General features: G+C 38.9%; 1 protein-coding gene across 1 annotated transcript in view; it reads left to right on the top strand.

Moving 5' to 3' along the window:
* Nucleotides 1-20,314, top strand: part of LOC124722628 (KICSTOR complex protein SZT2-like) — a 727,281-nt gene that overhangs the window by 605,155 nt on the left and 101,812 nt on the right. The window contains exon 45 of the mRNA XM_047247762.1: nucleotides 4,657-4,763. Within this exon, the coding sequence (XP_047103718.1) occupies nucleotides 4,657-4,763 (107 nt within the window). The remainder of the gene's footprint in view (nucleotides 1-4,656; nucleotides 4,764-20,314) is intronic.

Genomic DNA, 20,314 nt, shown 5'->3' with positions numbered 1-20,314 from the left:
CTGCCATTAGGTTGACCTCATCATCACCTTCGTTGAATCCGTTGGCAAAGTGTGAATCCTCACTTAAATGTTCACTGAAAAATGATTTGAAAATACTTCTATCAATAGGGAATACACTCCTACATTACTGGCCATTAAAATTGCCACACCAAGAGGAAATGCAGATGATAAACGGGTATTCATTGGACAAATATATTATACTAGAACTGACATGTGATTACATTTTCACGCAATTCGGGTGCATAGATCCTGAGAAATCAGTACCCGGAACAACTACCTCTGGCTGTAATAACAACCTTGATACGCCTGGGCATTGAGTCAAACAGAGCTTGGATGGCGTGTACAGGTACAGCTGCCCATGCAGCTTCAACATGATACCACAGTTCATCAAGAGTAGTGATTGGCGTATTGTGACGAGGCAGTTACTCGGCCACCATTGACCAGACGTTTTCAATTGGTGAGAGATCTGGAGAATGTGCTGGCCAGGGCAGCAGTCGAACATTTTCTGTATCCAGAAAGGCCCGTACAGGACCTGCGACCTGCAACATGCAGTCGAGTATAATCCTGCTGAAATGTAGGGTTTCACAGGGATCGAATGAAGGGTAGAGCTACGGGTCGTAACACATCTGAAATGTAACTTCCACTGTTCAAAGTGCCGTCATTGCGAACAAGATGTGAGTGAGATGTGTAACCAATGGCACCCCATACCATCACACCGGGTGATACGCCAGTGTGGCGATGACGAATACACGCTTCCAATGTGCGTTCACTGCGATGTCGCCAAACACGGATGCTGTAAACAGAACCTGGATTCATCCGATAAAATGACGTTTTGCCATTCATGCACCCAGGTTCATCGTTGAGTACACCATCGCAGGCGCTCCTGTCTGTGATGCAGTGTCAAGGGTAACCGCAGCCACGGTCTCCGAGCTGGTAGTCCATGCTGCTGCAAACGTCGTCGAACTGTTCGTGCAGATGGTTGTTGTCTTGCAAACGTCCCCATCTGTTGACTCATGGATCAAGACGTGGCTGCACGATCCGTTACAGCCGTGCAGACAAGATGCCTGTCATCTCGACTGCTAGTGATACAAGGCCGTTGGGATCCAGCACGGTGTTCCGTCTTACCCTCCTGAACCCACCGATTCCATATTCTGCTAACAATCATTGGATCTCGACCATTGTGAGTGACAATGTCGCGTTACGATAAACCGCAATCACGATAGGCTACAATCTGACCTTTATCAAAGCTGCATTTCTCCTCATTACACGAGGCATCACAATAACGTTTGACCAGGCAACGCCGGTCAACTGCTGTTTGTGTTTGAGAAATCAGTTATAAACTTTCTTCATGTCAGCACGTTGTAGGCGTCACCACCGTCACCAACCTTGTGTGAATGCTCTGAAAAGCTAACCATTTGCATATCGCAGCATCTTCTTCCTGTTGCGTCTGTAGCATGTCACCTTCGTGGTGTAGCAATTTTAATGGCCAGTAGTGTAAATTCCTTCCAATATGATTGGTCCTCTTATTCCTAAGAATTGTAATAAGAAAAATTAACCTCATATAATGAGGGCTGAACAGCTGCTGATGTAGATGTATCAGAGACATGGATGCCATCATTGAACAGTTTTCAGGTTTGAGGTTGATTATTAACAATAAGCAGAACTCCCTATCATACACACCAACTGTGAAATATCTTCTTCTGGAGCTGGTTCCTATTGCATTTGACAGTTCAGAAAAGTTCCCCTATCCGTGGCAATATTAGAAATCAAAGTACGCCCATACCCTGGGAAACAAGCATAGGGGAACAAATGCAGGAATCCTGCATCGCTGTGTTAGTCAATGTTCTAGTGGAAATGGTTTGCCGTTGTCTTCCTCTGACATGATATGAAGTGTCAAGTGTGTGTCTCTGTCTTGTAGATGACCGTGGTGAGTGCTTGTGCAGCACAGTGTTGATTTCTGTTATGGATTAAGGGAAGAGAGAGGGTGAAACCCAGTGCTGGCACATAGCCTACTCCTCTCGAATTGCACCAAGCGGGCTGCCAGACTTAATGTCCCTGTCTGACAGTTTGATCATTGTTAACAATGTCACATACCTTCACTTCCTGAGACACTGCAGAGAGATTTGGAATTTAATCCAGGACATTGTTGCGTATACTGGTGCTCAGGAACTTTAAGCCGCCACCTCTCCTCCTCTTACTGGCCAAATAATCACAGTGAAAATTTTTCACCTCCAGGATTTGAACTAGTGTATCTCCAAGTCGAGCACCACTGTACAGGTGTGTGTTAATGACCTTGGCTACAGAGGTGAATCCTTGGCAGTATTCCAAACCTGTATTCTCTCCCAGAATTTCTGTGATGCTCATTGTAGCCGCTACTATAACCTTACCTAAAAAGATCCCCACATGCAGCTACATCCACTCCTTTCACAAGAACTTGCAATTGTTCTTATTCTACTAACCATTACTTCACTATTCATGCCATAGCCTATCACGGACACTTTTCAGTATCCTCTTCTTCCCAAGAGTCTCCTAATCACATTTATGTGTGTGACACACCTGTCCCCCAACTTTTGGAACACATAAAAACATTATATTTTTAATCTTTTTTGTGCTTGCATTTTAACTTGTCATTTCACCTATAAAATCAAAATAATTGAAAGAGACATCCACATTATGTTTTTGCAGACTTGTATTTAAAATGGTTAGTGTTAAATGAACCACACACATTTGCAGTATATTAAATTGCTCAAAAAAAAGTTTTGTGCCACTTTTATGCTTTATATAGTTTGCGTTTTGTGATCAGGAATCTCTTTCTCAATACTCATTTTGACCACAAAATTTGGTATATACAGAAGCCAGTGTAATGGATTTAAAGTAAATGTGCATTCTCACTGCAGGTCAGTGGAATGCACTGTGTTTCCTATCATGAATGGGACAACATTTAACTGTCAACAGCACAGTGATGTCATCTGAACATTCAGTCACTATTGTGAGATACAAAACACTGAATTTCCACCTTGTAGGGGTTAGTTGTGCTCAACAACAGGTGATGACCACTACCTACAAATTATGGCCCATACTTATCCTAAGAGAATGTAACAGAACTGTGTGCTGCATTTTTGAAGGCAACTGGGAGGGCTGCAACTTCCCAGACAGTTGTACACAATCAGCTCCATTTCATCAAGTTGACCTCTAGGCACACATTGTGAACAACAGTACAAACCCCAGCACCTTCTTGTGTGAAGGTGGTGGACAAGGGAATACCTGGAATAAAGCCTGGATCAGTGGTGTCAGGTTTAGAAGAATATGAAAGTGGCCAGGTACCAGTGTATGCCTTAAGCGTACAATGCAGTGGGTAATTCAGAGGCTGCACTGTATTGGTTTAGGATACTCCAACCTACCATCCAACCCCACAGTCAATATGTTGGCAATTAGCTTGTCTTTCAAGATGATAATGTGCGAATACACTACACCCACCTTGTGAACACCTGTCTCAAGGAGGCAAGAGTTAATCATATGGAATAGCTTGTAGTATATGCTGTCATTAATCTGGCGGAATATGCCTGGGACCAGTTTATATTTACATTGTGTATTCTTTTGATCTCAGTATGGACAGACTTAGCAGTAATGTCTCAGCCACCTTGCGGACAGCATTCCAAGGTGGATCCAAGCACGTTAGAATACATGGGATGTAACAACATGGTATCATATGTTACCCAGCAGCAGATTTTGATTTCAAATATGTGTACTTTTGACAGATTGCTCTTGCTTCAGTATATATTTTGTTTTCATTTCACGGTAAAATTATGTTTTAGCTTCATAAGGCTTGTTATTTCATTTCTTAGCCCCCTTGAACATAAATCCACACACTTTGTTAGCCATGCAGCTTATGCAAAACATTTTTGAGCCAGTCATTAAAGGTCTCTATCTTCTTCACATGAGAGAAAAGTGACACTAAGCATGTGGTGGATAAAAAAATTGGACTCAAAGAATTCATGATTAGCTCAGTCAGTTTAATGAATGTTGTGTCATATTGGGAAAGAATAAGAGACAAAGAGAAAGTAGGAAAATAATATAGGGAAAGTTCTTAAAGAAAGTTAGGCGACGGGGCGTGGGAATACAGTATGAAGAGGGGCCACAAAATTGACTAAGTAGTGAATGGATTACACCTATGTGACAGTTTCAGTCTTCATTGCAGTTGAAGTGAATGCTAGTCAGGGAGGGGGAAGGGTAGTCGCTGGTATGATCTAGAGAGAACTGGAATACAGCTACTGTGCACTCTTAAAGAGAGTGAATAGTAATTGTATTCTAGGTCCTCTCACAGGGAGAGGAGGAGACATGAACTGTCCCATCCCACTATGTCCCACTCATAGAATTCTCCAGGGAGAAGAGTGGTGTGGGTGAAGTGACCACATTGCTCACACTGTACTCCTACCATAACTGTGCTTTGTACTATACTTGTTCTTTGTGCTTCTTAGTGAAACAAAAGTGATGCACAGAGTAATGTGTGATCAAATATTCTGTGTGAGGAACATTCAAACTGGTTTTGCCTTGTATAATTACATGTTCAGTAATGGTAGTGCTGCAAATGATGTATAAGTAAATTTATTAAGACTTTTAAGTAATTTGACTGAAACTACCGTTTTTCTTTTGCAGCCCAGAAAGGATTTCAAAAGTTTCCACCCCTTCTTGAGTTAGTGGGAGAGAACACATGTTTTGTGCCACGTCAGAGGTTTCTTTTTGCTGTTTTAAATGAGTTGCAGGTAACGTTAATGCATAAAATTTATAAATTTAGCTGCACCAGTTTTTTCCTACACTAAAATAGTGGACTACTAAATTCATTTCATCATCCTCATCTTCATTCATAGGTTTCATGTTGATGTCCAGAGAATATACAGGTATAGTAATTATGAGAGAAGTAAATTTTGTTTCAATTTTTGAATCATGAGGTCCATTTGTGGGTATGTGTATTTTTTTATTATTATTTTTAATAGTATTATTTTTAAAGACATATGTACTTTTTGGTCTTTACATTTCCAGTTTCCTTCATTATTATTATTGTCAAAGACACTTGTGCCTTTTGGTTTTTACATTGCCAGTTTCCTTGTCATTTTTATTTAACATACTCTCCACTTTTTAGTGTATTTCTTATGATATAATTAAAAACTCTCATTTCTTATATCACTCCACAACATAAAACACTTTGGTGTGTAAAATAGAAAAAAAGTTCAAATGTGATGAAAGCAGAACATCAGTAAAATCAGAATTCTTACTTGTGAAGAACTGCATTCAAACTTGGGGCTTGCTGCCCTGAATCAGGTCTTTTGATGTCTCCTTAAATCATAACACAGAAGTGTGTGATGCTTCCCTTGAAAGGAACATGGGCAGTTGCTTCTCTCTTGTTTGAAATGAGAATGACAATTGAGAGGACAAGCCAGTCACCATCTTAATGATGATGTGACAAGTGATTACTTTCTGGAATAAGAACAGATAAATATCGTAGCCATAGAGACAAGTGTACATGTACATATACACTTCTGATGCTTCAATGTAACCAGTGCACATGATTTTCTATGCTGAGGAGGACTGACAAGAAAGATAGATGAAGGAAAAAGAATCACAGAAGCTTGTATAGAATTGGGTGGAGGTGGAGAAGCAGGCAAAGGAATAGAGATACAAAGCTAGCTGCCAGAGTTAGGTTAAGACAGGGGTCATATTTCATGGAAGGAGGGTGAGGAAATTTTAACCAACCAAAACTGAAAAAAGTGAGAAAACAGTGGAAGTGGAGTGGGGGATGAGAGAGAGAGAGAGAGGGGGGGGGGGCATCTAAGGAATACATTTGAAAAGAAAACAGGCAAACCAGAATAGACTGGAAGGGAACAGTACATACACAGGACAGGAGAGTTCAGTGGTTATAGAGATAGGAGGCTAGATATTATCTAACTGTTGTTCAGGACAAATTAATTATAACACAATGAAGGTTGTAGTGGAGATTTGGATGGTATAGATGTTCTCACAAGCTACTCCATTGTGGATGGCGTGAGGGATGCCACTCAAACCTAGGAATCAAACCATCATACTGAACAGAAAGCAATATGCCTTCAGACCAGAGAAAATGTGGTAAGGATGAAATTTTAAGTATTCACAGGTGTAACTACTACCCACAGAAGCTGTTGAGTTCCAAGTTGTAATGTTTCTTTTGAAGCTGAAATCCAGCAGTACTTCTTATCAGCTGTTGTTGCATAGGATGTTCCTGCTGCCATTTTATTTAAATTGATAACATTTCTCTGCTTGCGCACCAACTCAGTAAACACACAGTTTTGTGCATATGTCCCAGGTGTTCTCAGTAATCAACAACCCTATCATTGTACCTCAGCACTCAGTACCAGTGAACTGTAAGCATGTACAAAGCTGTCTGGTGGACATCATAACTCCATGCGACATTTATCAAGTGAGGCTGCAGTGTGGCAATGCACTGGATTCACATGGAGGAGATCAATGGTTCAAATCACCATCTGGCCATCCAGATTTTGCTTTTCTGTGGTTGTCCTAAACTGCTTAAGGCAAATGCTTGGATGGTTCCTATGAAATGGTTGTGACTGATGTCATTGCCCATCCTTCCCAAGCATCAGCTTTTGTTCTGAATGTGATGATTTCCTCATCAATGGAAAGTTAAACACCTACTTTCCTTTCCTCCATGCAAAATGTTTGTCTTTTTGGGTGTTAACTAGCAACCAGGCCTGGATTCACATGGGTAGCACCAAGTATCTACAGCCAGATGATTTGCCTGGCATATCGGTAATAAATTATATAAACAAGCTTTCCTTGTGAATCAATCTATCTATTAGTGGAAACTATATCAAAATCTCTGTAGTAGTCCTGAGACTGGCTTTCATATACAGACAAAAACATGTTGGGGGACTTAAATTCATCACATTTCAGACAATTTTCCAAAATTTTTATAAATTGTATACACAACTTCCGTATGCATCAGCCTATTGGTGAAAACTGTGTAAAAATCTCTACAATAGTTCCTGAAATTAGCCTTCTCATATAAACAGAAAAATGTAGCAGTATATTTCAGTTTATGATATGCAAAGTTATATGTGATAAAAATTTAAGTATTTTCTAAATGATCCTTAAAGTGTTGTAATATAAATATGTCTGCTACAGCATAATGTGTGTAACACCTGGTCAGTGTAACAAAACTAATTTGTTTCACTACTCCTGACACAACAAAGAAATGTGCAAATAGCTCTCAAAAGCAGTCTGTGCCTCATGCTGCAAGCATAGTAAGCAATCAGACTAAAGATACAGCAAGGAAGTTTGTAGTTGTGCCAGATTCCAGGTATGACGGTTTCGATAAGAGGGCATTCAGTAAGTAATGCAACACTTTTTTTTCTGAAAGCAGGTTGATTTTATTCAGGGTTCCAATACATCATATTATTCCCAAGCTGCAAAACCCTATTTTTCAACATTATCCCCATTCAATGTTATGACCTTACACCACCTTATTGGGAGGGCCTGTGTACCTGGGTGGTACCCCTCTACCGTCAGCATTGGAGCCAATCTCTTGCTGCATCAGTGACCACCCCATCCTCCATGTGCTGCTTCCTGCAGAGTGCATCCTTCATTGGACAACAGGTGGAAGTCAGAACTTGTGGGTCAGAAGGTGGATGAGTGTGTCAGTACTACCCTCAGAGACGTCCACTTGTGCTGTGAGGTGTTTGATTGTATGTGTTAATCACCTTGAATGAGAATGTCTGCATGTGGCAGACTAGAGAGGTTTGGGTGACCATGTTGCAATGATGACGGACACCTTGCCCAATGACTCACTATGCTTTTGTTCAGTACCATCTCCACATAGACATTCTGCAAATGCCTTTGAATATCTGGTGCTCTGGTTCCCTGCCAACGGAAACTCAGTGACAGCTCTCAGCTTGGAGCATACCTCTGTTACAGACACCATTTGGAAGGCTACATATAGCACCACCACCTATTGGAACTTAATGAAACTATGGGGGGTTGAAGTGGAAATATTCCACAATGTTTCACAAGACATTCTGCAATTTTTCAACCAGAATTGGCCAAGAAAAAGAGTGTTGCATTACGTATTGAACACCCCTTGTAAATAATCACATCCATGTAGCATGGAGCATGGTAATAGCAAGAGTTGTTACTGAAAATGCGGGACAGTCTGATGTGATAGTGCTCCACTAGAAAGTGGGTTTTATTAGCTGTATATTGCCAGAAGTTCCGCACATGATAGGCATTTTACACCATCACTCAGGTGTCTGTGAAATGTGGGACAGTAATGATCATAGGCTATCAGTCCTGCTTGCCAATGACAGAGATTTAGAACCCCTCATCTATTACAGCCAGAAATGTTCCTGCTGCTAGTGGGATCATCAAACTGGCAGGGGGAGATGTGGGTGAGCAGGCCAGCAAGAAGTTGCAGCATAGGCTGCCACCTCAGAGTCTAGTGACATTGATGGTTGAGGCTCTGTTATATCACACATTTGCACTTATATCACTGTCATTTGCACTTATATCACTGTCATTTGCACGTGATTGGCACAGCATCTCTGAACCAGATTTGGCTGTTGGCAGAGTCCAGCTGTTTGCCTCCTTGCTGGAAGCAGACTGTAAAGGGGCTGGGGAGGGATGCTACTCCATTGCTGTCCAGCTGTGGTATTTCTTGACGTGTGACTGGCATCAGAAGTTGTACTGGGCTGGCACTGGCCTCAGTGGTGGTGCTGTCTGACACTGTGTGGAAGTTTGTAGGTGCATATTTATGTTCTGCACCAGTCTGATGCCATTGGCTTCCACTATGAATATTTTTTGGCCTCCTGATGCTGGGGAACCAACCTCCAACCTGGGACATATCCAAAGCTGTGGACACACATTGCTGCACCCACAGAGGGTATGTGGCAACAGCTGGGCTAACCGTGAGTATGTCACTGGTTGTAGGACCTCCAGGAGTATTTGGCACTTGTGGCCATGCAAAAGCTCTACTGAAATTCCTCCCTGGATCAGTGTGGTCTCGTATGAGAAAGGAATTGAGCCAGGGCATCCGCTTTTCATACAGTCACCATCATCTTGTGCACCTGCGCTTTGAATGTGCAGTTGAACTGCCCTGCCTCCCCACTGCAGGCTGAATGCAATGATTATGTTCAAATGTGGGTTCTGACCTTGTGGGGGAGTCAGGAATCAGGAGAAGGCATTGGCATTTGCATGTTGCACTGTAGGTCAATAATGATTGGTGTACATGTAATTATTTAGGAAGAGGGGCGATTGATAGAGGCATTGAACTGCCTTTTTCTGGATGTTGATTCTTGGGATCAGCCAAGGAAATTGGAGGTTGGTAACAATGTACAAAATATTTGGATGCCAAATATTATCACAAGAGTTTTTTTTTTTTCATTTTGAGAATAAATTGTTTGTGCAGAAGTCAGAGTTTTGCAGGCATATATGATGTATTTTTTTTTTATACTCATTGCCAGTTTTGTGGGATAGTACTGCCTCAGTACTATGCTGGGAGCCAGGATAAGTTGCATTGTTGGGTTATACATTGTTAGACAGAGGGCTGACTGGTGTCACTGTTCTGCTTTGCTGATGCTGCTAAAAGGCTCTGAATTTTATCGTGTAACATGGTGGTGTGTAACATGATTATGTCAGTGTGTGAAATCCAAGACATCACTTTGATAGAGCTGAAGCAACGAAAAAAGCATGCCAAATTCAGAAGAACACAAAATCCCCACGACTGGCTGAGTTTCACGGAAGGTCAAAATTTAGTGTGGATGTCAATGTGAGATGCTTTTAATAGTTTATACAATGAAATCTTCTCTCAAAATATGATAGAAAACCCAGAGAGATTCTGGTCAATTGTAAATCACACCAATGGCAAAAAACAGTCAATACCGTCACTGTGCGATAACAATGGAAATGATATCAATGATGGTGCCACTAAAGTGGAATTACTAAATACAGTTTACTATAATTCCTTCACAAAAGAAGACAAAGTAAATATTCCAGAATTCGAAACCAGAACAGCTGTTAGCATGAGTGACATAAAAGTAGATATCTTAGGTGCTGCAAAACAAATCAAATCACTTAAGAAAGGCAAGTATTACAGTCCAGATGCTATACCAATCATGTTCCTTTCAGAGTATGCAGACACTATAGGACCTTTCTTAGCAATCATATACAACCGCTCACTTGACGAAAGGTCTGCTCCTAAAGACTGGAAAGTAGCACAGGTCACACCGAAATTCAAGAAAGGAAATAATAGTAACCCATTGAAACAGACCCATATCACTGACCACAATTTGCAGTAGGATTTTGGAGCATATACTGTACTTGAATATTATGAATCACCTTGAAGAAAATGACTTATTGATACATAACCAGCACAGATTCAGAAAATATCATTCTTGTGCAACACAGCTCTTTATTCCCATGAAGTAATGAGTGCTGTTGATAAGGGATCTCAGATCGATTCCATATTCCTGGATTTGTGGAGGGCTTTTGATACCGTTCCTCACAAGCAACTGTTAATTAAATTGCGTGCATATGGAGTATCATCTCAGTTGTGTGACTGGATTTGTGATTTCCTACCAGAGAGGTCACAGTTCATAGTGATAGACGGTAAATGATTGAGTTAAACAGAAGTGATATCTGGCATTCTGCAAAGTAGTGTCATAGGCCGTCTGCTGTTCCTGGTTTATATAAATGATCTAGGTGATGATCTGAGTACCCCTTAGATTGTTTACAGATGACGCTGTAATTTACTGTCTATTAAAATTATCAGATGATCAATTCCAATAACAAAATGATCTAGAGAGGATTTCTTTATGGTGCGAAAAGTGGCAATTAGCACTAAAAAAAGAAAAGTGCGAGGCCATCCGCATGGGTACTAAAAGAAATCTGATAAATTTTGGGTATACGATAAATTGCACAAATCTAAGGGCTGTCAATTTGACTAAATACCTAGGAATTACAATTATGAGCAACTAAAATGGGAAAGACCACATGGATAATATTGTGGGGAAGGTGAAACAAAGACTGTGCTTTGTTGGCAGGACACTTAGAAGATGCGACAAACCCACTAAAGAGACAGCCTACATTACACTTGTCCATCCTCTGCTGGAATATTGCTGCACAGTATGGGATCCTTACCAGGTACGATTGATGGAGGACATCGAAAAAGTGCAAAGCGGGGCAGCTCATTTCATGTTATCATGCAATAGGGGTGAGAGTGTCACTGATATGATATGCGAGTTGGGGTGGCAGTAACTGAAACAAAGGTTGTGTTCTTTGCAGCAACATCTGTTTACGAAATTTCAATCACCAACTTTCTCTTCTGAATGCGTATATATTTTGTTGACACCCACCTAGATATGGAGAAATGATCATCATAATAAAATAAGAGAAATCAGAGCTCGAACAGAAAGATTTAGGTGTTCCTTTTCCCATGTGCGATTCGAGAGTAGAATGGTAGAGAAGTAGTATGAAAATGGTTCGATGAACCCTCTGCCAGGCACTTACGTGTGAATTGCAGAGTAACCATGTAGATTTAGATGAATTGGTGCAAGCAGAGGTGAGGCTGTGGCCCTGTCAATAAAGTCAGTCATTCTAAAGGGAGGGTGTCAACGAATTGGTTTCTCGTTGGAAGAAATGTGTTTATCGCCAGGGTGACTATGCTGAGGAATAAGTATGTAGTCATGAAGAATAAAGATGTAGAATGTTGATAATATCTGTTTTATTTAAAAAAGCTTTAAGAGTTGTCACATAAAAAATTCAGACACATTACTTTTTAGCACACCCTTGTAATTTTTTAAAAGTGTTTTGGCACTGGTGGGACCTTTCTTTTCCTTGGTCTTAACATAATAAGTTATTGAATGATCTCATAATGTAAACTGTGTTAGGTTTGCATTTTGTCTAATAATTATTTTTCTGAAGGTATCATTGGATGTCTTTTAGGTCTGGGAGCACTCAAATATCATCTATGGCTTGTGCATGTTTATGGGTTTTGTTCAGACCTCTGTGAGTCAAGATGTCACTAAGGCATTCAACTTCTTTTTGAAAGTGACACTTGTTTATATTACATTTTAATCAATTTTGCTGTACTGTGTGCCAAAGCCCCAGCAAAAATTTGTAGCATTGTATTGTATTGTATTGTATTGTATTTATTGGTCCAGTAAATCTTACATGTACAGTACAGCACATCAGATATTGGACAGGTCAAAGTATATCTTATAATTAAAACACTTTAGAAACTAGAAAATTATGTTCACAAAATTTTACAGCACTTCATATACTGGGCAAGTCAATGTGTAAGTTATAATTAAACCACATTAGAAACTTGAAGTTTACAACTGAATACATGTATAAGCCAATATTAACGATTACAGTATTTGCACGATCCTCACTTAAGCTCTAAGGATTTTTGAGGAACTCTTCTACACTATGAATTGACATGTACACTAGAGAATTACATTCACAGAATTTTACTTCATATACTGGGCAAGTCGGTATACAACTTATACTTGAACCCAATTAGAAACTTGAGAATTACATCTGAATGTATTTATAGGCCAATATTAATGGTTACAGTATTTGCATAATCATCACTTAGACTCTCGAGGATTTTGGAGGAACTCTTCCACACTACAAAAGCAATGTGTCAACAGATATTCTTCTAATGCTGCTTTAAAATTTTTTACATCAGTCTTTACTTTAATTTCTCTTGGCAATTTATTGTAGATAATTTTTCCATGGTGTAATGTTCCTTTTTGGCACAAACTGGTTTTTGTATGGAGTACATGAAAGTCAGTTTTCTGTCTTGTATTATGATGATGAACATTTTCATTTTTGGGGAGGATACTAGGATTTGTTATTGTATATTTCTTTATAAGCATTGCACTTTCAAATAGGAAAATACATGGAAGGGGAAGAATCCCCATCCTTTTAAATAATGGTCTACATGGTTTGTTCCTTTTTATTCCAGCCATGATTCTCACTATTCTTTTTTGCATCCTGAAGAGTTTTAGGCAGTTTGGCGAGTTACCCCAAAAAGTGATCCCATATTTTAGGACAGAATGTATATTTGAATAGTAAACTGTCATTAGACAGTCCTTATGACAGCAGTTTTCTAGCACTCTCATTAAATAACACATGGTACTTAGCTTCTTTAATATGTTGTCAATGTGAGTTTCCCATCTAAGATTATCCTGTAGCCAGACCCCCAGAAATTTTGTATTACGCACACTTGCAATATCCGTGTCTGACATCTGAATTCTCATATCCTCTTCAATGTTTCTCTTGACATTATGAAAATTTAATGCTACTGTTTTGCTTTTATTTATTATTAGTTTGTTTTGGTTGAACCAGTTTACAACATTTGTTAATGCCTCAGACAGGCTTGTCTGTAGTATCTCTGCAGTCTTTCCGCTGACTAATATGCTTGTGTCATCTGCAAACTGGATAGTGCTATGGTACTGGTTGGTTGATGTTATGTCATTTATATATATCAAAAATATGATGGGGCCCAGTACCGAGCCCTGCAGTACTCCGTATTTTACTGCTTTATAATCAGAATAGTGTCTTATTGATTTATTTTCTTTGTGAAAATGTATTTCTACTACTTGCGTGCGGCCAGTAAGATATGATCTAAGCCAGCTGTTAGGCATACCTCTGATACCAATTTTTTCAAGCTTCTGCAGCAGTAGAGTGTGGTCTATGATGTCAAAAGCCTTAGACAGATCAAGGCATATGCCAGTTACTTTTTGTCCACTATTAATTTTTTCGAGTACTTCACCCAGAAATTCATATATTGCTGTTTCTGTTGATCGGCCTTTCTGGAAGCCATGTTCAATTGTGGATAATATTTTGCTCTTTTCTAGAAAATCTAGCAACCTCTTATGAAAAAAATTTTATAGTATTTTAGAAAATGTAGACAGCAAGGCAAGAGGTCTATAATTGGCTATGTCTTCTTTCTTACCCTTTTTGAACAGTGGTTTTAGTTTCACTGTCTTTAAGCAGGAAGGAAAGACTCCATTTGTTAATGAACTGTTGAAAATGTGGGCTAATGGTATTGCAATGAGGTCCCCCACATTTTTAATGACATAATCTGGAATCTCATCCACACCTGTTGAAAATTTTGTTTTTAACTCTCTAATTGATAGTATAATTTCCTTAGGGTTGGTTGGAGTAAGAAATAGGGAGTTGCAGTTTCTATTTTGATTTGATGGTGTTGTAGCAGGATTTTTATTTGAAGATTTTATGTCAGATAGTAATTTTTCACTAATATTTGCAAAGTATGTATTAAAAGCATTGGCTACTTCTTTTGGATTTGTAATTTTTTTGCCATCTTGGATTACCTGGAGATTTACATTTTGGGAGGTCTCATTTCCTACTTGTTCTCTATCTTCCACATGGCTTTCATTTTGTTCCTGGCCATTTTTATATGGTGATCATTTGTTGTTTTTTTAGCTTCTTTTATGACTTTGTGAAGCACACTCTTATAATTCTTGAAATGCACCAGAAATTCTTATGTAACATTTTATATTTTTGAGATTTCATAAAGTCTCCTCTTTTCAGAACATGATATTTTAATGCCTTTCGTCAGCCATGTAACATTCCTTTTTTTAGTTTTTAATGTTTGGTTTTTAACTGGAAAAGAAATATTGAAATAATGGGAGAATATTTCCATGAACATGTCAAACTTTTTACATGTGTCCTCATAGTTGTCTATATCATTCCATGTTTCTTTTTTTAGTAAGTGCCTGAAGTGTTCTAGGTTGTGCTTGCTAAAATTTCTACCTTTTCTTGTCATTTGTTGTTCAGTATTTCCTGCAGTCTCTACTGGGAAGTCAATAAACTGTGCATAATGATCACTAAAACCTGTATTCATATTTCCAGATTTGTATAAATATTTATCTGTATTTATTAGTATCTGATCTATAGCACTGCTTGATGATTTGGTGACTCTGGTGGGGGATTTGATAGTTGTATGTATATTGTAGGTTTTTAATAAGGCCTCAAGGTTTAATCTGTCTTTTGAGTTCTTGTTGAAATCTATATTAAAGTCACCACATATGATGATTGTTTTACTAACTATTTTTATACTGTTAAGTGCCTTCTCAAGATTTTCAATGAAAGTAGTTACGTTTCCATCTGGGCTTCTATATATGCAAATAACAATTATATTTAAATTTGTCAGTTGTGTAGCAGAAATTTCGAAGTTTTGCTCTTCCCCTAGCTGGTTAGTGAACTTTAAATTTTCGTGTTTGACGTCCTCTCTAACATATATGCATGTTCCTCCATGCATGGAGGTTTCCCTACAAAAAAAAGATGAAAGGGTAAAGCCCTCTATCCTTGTGTGATGTAACATATTTTCGGATAACCAGTGCTCACTAACAAATATAACAGACACTTCTTTTAGTTCATCTGATAACAATATTTCTATCTCACTAACTTTATTTGATAAGGATTGTACATTTTGGTGCAGGAGCATAAATTTCAATGATGACTTATTTACTGGGTTGTTTTGGCCTACCTTATGTTCGACAGCTGCACATGACATACATTTTTAATACTTTTACAATTGAAGTCTTGTTTCCAGAGCGATGTTTTAGAAGATGAAATCAACATTTTTTCTGGAATCACTTGCCATAAAAAATGTTGTGGTTCTTTCCTGTTTTGTGTTGGGCGAGTTGACTTGTAGTGTGATGGCGTTTCTGCTGTAATTTTTGGAGTTGTAATTTGAGGAACTGCAACTAGGCTAGATGAGGATCCTCTTCTTGCCGCTTCAACACTTCCTGAAGTCATTGGAGTAATATGCTCTTCATTTGAAATTGGTGATTCCATTGCTGCTGCTGCTACAATTGGAGGCTGCACTAAGCCTGGCTGATTTCGGTTTAATTGTTCTATGATTGCATCGCACAGTGCTACTTTCCCTTTCATGTTTCCATGCAATCCATGGGTGGTGAAATCTTCTCTTTTTTGACTGTCTGCATTAATATATGTCACATTGCTGAAGAGCTTACATATTTTCTCGAACTTTCGGTTAGTTGCTTCGATTTCTGCATCCACACACGATGTTTTGATGAGGTCATGTCTCATAGGGATGCTTATTACGAAAACTTTCATGTCCATAACTTTTGCCAATGTTTCCCTTAAAGATCGCAAAGTGAATTCTGCCTCGTTCTTGTAGACATCGTTTGCGCCAGCTAAAATAATGCAAGAGTTACAACTTCAATGGTTGTGTGTTAATATGCTGAGTAACTTCTCGCAGTGGAGCACCTGGATTCACAAATCCAATAACACTTTCATTTATTAGTTTTTCGTTCATGATCTTTGCCAGTCCTTTTCCATGACTATCAGAAAATAAATAAATAATGCCAGCATCTTGTTTTTTACGTTGACTGTTTTCGTTTGTTGTTTTCAGTTCCGAAACTTTCGTTTGTATATTTGCTTCACTTTGCCTATTCGTTTTTTCTGATAGCACACTGAATCTGTTTTTGCACACGATATTAGAATCAGTCAATAACTTTCTTTAAGAGTTTGACAGTTTACTTTTCACTACCGGTATGTTTGGAAGTTCGCGATTTCGAGGAAAGTTTGATCTGTTTACATGCTTTTCCGCTACCATGCTAGAGTTGTTTGTTTGCACACGTTTTTGTTTACTTTCAGTTCCTTGCAACAGTTTTTCTTCAGATGGCTGTATTCCATGATTTACTACACTCGATTTTTGCACACTGTTTTTTTGTATTTAAGTTACACTGCTTCTTTGAGATTTATCTTCCTGGATAGAGTTTTCTTCGGTCACTGATTCCCATTTTTCTGTGGAGGCCGTGTCTTCTTGCTTCCTGTATTTTCCTGATTGAAGTTCTTTTATATCCTGTTTTAGAGTACCGATTATGAATTGTAGACTTTTTATACATTCATTTAGCTTTGATATCTCGTCCTTACAACTCATACACGATTTCTTTTTTCCATTGAATTTTACTTTTTTTTTGCGGAGATACACGATTTACTTTAACACTAGTTGCCATCTTAATAAGTAGTATTTGCTTTTGGATGTTTTATAATTAGCTGTTCTAAGAAACTTTGGAAAATGTTGGTGCACTATCAGTTCTGAGAAATAGTATGTTGTATCTGTACAACTTGAAGGGCATGTTAATTACCATGAATTTCTATGACTGTCTAGTGGCAGTTGCAAAGGTCTAGGACAAATACAGGCCATCACATAGTTTTGACACAAATTCTTCTGGCCATGGAATGGAACAGATATCAATGTCCAACAGTGCTTGTACAGCCGTTCTGCAACGTTGCAAATTTAGAAACAACCATTTGGTTTGTGAAACTTCCAGCAATGTTGCTCATCGACTATTCATGATATGTGTGAGGATATCTCGTTTCACTAAGCAGTTTAACTCACTTTTGAGTTTCTGTCAAAATGCTATTGGGACTGGTTGGCTAGGAAGTAATGAGGTGTTTGCAGAAGATTTTAAATTAATATAAACCACATAATTGTTGATGCACCCTAAACCCAGAGGAAAGAGATCAGAAAGTCCAGTGCTTAGTGATCCGAACTTATTTAATGCTACTGTCACAATATGATGTTAGTGTCATGTATTATTTAAAACCCAAGAGTTGTGAAAATGTCTGCCCCAAATACTTTTTGTGCCGTTGGTAAGGGCACTGCTAAAACTATTAGTGAATGCCTAACTTTTTTTATACAATACTGTTACTGTAGATTCACTGCAAAATACAATGAAATGTTTGCTATAGGATTTAAATCTTTCTGATGTAGGCTGAAATGATGGTGAACCAATCTGGGCATAGGCCTTGTCATTTATGATAGCAAGTGGTGCACTGGGATTTCGAAGAAAATTTAATGATTGATTGTGAATTATTTATAGAAGAGAGAACTTTTGTGGTCATTCTGTAAAAGGAGTCAGCTGTGGGAGAAGGACATTTACACTGTATTCATGTTGTCAGGACTTAGCTAGTAGGAATGACTAACTGCAATACTGGAGACTTCCACCACATGTACCTCTTTATAAAAACATCCACAGAGCGTATTCTTATACAGGCAGTGAACATGAAAGTGATTTGAAAATCAGTTAGGACAACCTGGGTATGTAGCCTTCCTATTGTTACAGTGAGGATAGGCTGACGAACGTTCCCATGAAAACTGAGACACACTAGTGTGATCTGCTTTTGTCCAGCCTGCTTGGCTTGTTGCTCAATGATGGCCTGCTGCTGCCTTTTGTTATTGTGTTTGCTGTTCCTGTTGTTACATTTGAAGTTGCAGCTGTTGCTGACACATTTTCATGAATCCTGAATCCATATTAATTCAAATTTGAACTGCTATTCTTACTTGTGCACTGAGTTGGAGTCCTAGTTGCCACTGCAACACCTCATTAGTGTAACAAAAGTGATTTATTTCACTGCTCTTTAAGCAACATAAAAAAATAATAAATAAATAAAAACCAGTCTGTAGAGGAAAACAAATGGAACTAAGGTAAACTGCTTGGCTTTTGTGGACTCCTCCATGATCCATGGACATTGCCGTTAGTGGGGAGGCTTGCGTGCCTCAACAATACAGATAGCCGTACCGTAGGTGCAACCACAATGGAGGGGTATCTGTTGAGATGCCAGACAAACGTGTGGTTCCTGAAGAGTAGCAGCAGCCTTTTCAGTAGTTGTAGGGGCAAGAGTCTGGATGATTGACTGATCTGGCCTTGTAACAATAACCAAAACGGCCTTGCTGTGCTGGTACTGCGAACGGCTGAAAGCAAGGGGAAACTACAGCTGTAATTTTTCCCGAGGGCATGCAGCTTTACTGTATGATTAAATGATGATGGTGTCCTCTTGGGTAAAATATTCTGGAGGTAAAATAGTCCCCCATTCGGATCTCCGGGTGGGGACTACTCAGGAGGACGTTGTTATCAGGAAAAAGAAAACTGGCATTCTACAGATCAGAGCGTGGAATGTGAGATCGCTTAATTGGGCAGGTAGGTTAGAAAACTTAAAAATGGAAATGGATTGGTTAAAGTTAGATATAGTGGGAATTAGTGAAGTTTGGTGGCAGGAGGAACAAGACTTTTGGTCAGGTGAATACAGAGTTATTAATACAAAATCAAATAGGAGTAATGCAGGAGTAGGTTTAATAATGAATAAAAAAAATAGGAATGTGGGTAATCTGCTACAAACAGCATAGTGAACACATTATTGTGGCCAAGATAGATACGAACCCCACGCCTACCACGGTAGTACAAGTTTATATGCTGACTAGCTCCGCAGATGATGAAGAGATTGATGAAATTTATGATGAGATAAAAGAAATTATTCAGATAGTGAAGGGAGACGCAAATTTAATAGTCATGGGTGACTGGAATTCGAGAGTAGGAAAAGGAAGAGAAGGAAATGTAGTAGGTGAATATGGAACGGGGGTAAGGAATGAAAGAGGAAGCCACTGGTAGAATTTTGCACAGAGCATAACTTAATCATAGCTAACACTTTGTTCAAGAATCATAAAAGAAGGTTGTATACATGAAATAATCCTGAAGATATTGACAGGTTTCAGATAGATTATCTAATGGTAAGGCAGAGATTTAGGGACCAGGTTTTAAATTGTAAGACATTTCCAGGGGCAGATGTGGACTCTGACCACAATCTATTTGTTATTAACTGTAGACTAAAACTAAAGAAACTGCAAACAGGTGGGAATTTAAGGAGATGGGACCTGGATAAACTGACAGAACCAGAAGTTGTAGAGAGTTTCAGGGAGAGCATTAGGGAACGATTGAGAAGAATGGAGGAAAGAAATACAGAAGAAGAAGAATAGGTAGCTTTGAGAGATGAAATAGTGAAGGCAGCAGAGGATCAAGTAGGTAAGAAGACGAGTGCTAATAGAAATCCTTGGGTAACAGAAGAGATACTGAATTTAATTGATTAAAGGAGAAAATACAAAAATGCAGTAAATGAAGCAGGCAAAAAGGAATACAAACGTCTCAAAAATGAGATCGACAGGAAGTGCAAAATGGCTAAGAAGGGATGGCTACAGGACAAATGTAATGATGTAGAGGCTTATCTCACTAGGGGTAAGATAGATACTGCAAACAGGAAAATTAAAGAGACCTTTCGAGAAAAGAGAGCCACTTGTATGCATATCAAGAGCTCAGATGGAAACCCAGTTCTAAGCAAAGAATGGAAAGCAGAAAGGTGGAATGAGTATATAGAGGGTCTATACAAGGGCATTGTACATGAGGACAATATTATGGAAATGGAAAGGGATGTAGAT

The sequence above is a fragment of the Schistocerca piceifrons genome, chromosome X, assembly GCF_021461385.2.
Source record: "Schistocerca piceifrons isolate TAMUIC-IGC-003096 chromosome X, iqSchPice1.1, whole genome shotgun sequence".
In the NCBI taxonomy this organism is placed as follows: Eukaryota; Metazoa; Arthropoda; class Insecta; order Orthoptera; family Acrididae; genus Schistocerca; species Schistocerca piceifrons.
Note: the sequence above shows the minus strand (reverse complement) of the source record. Positions and strands in the feature narration are given on the sequence as shown.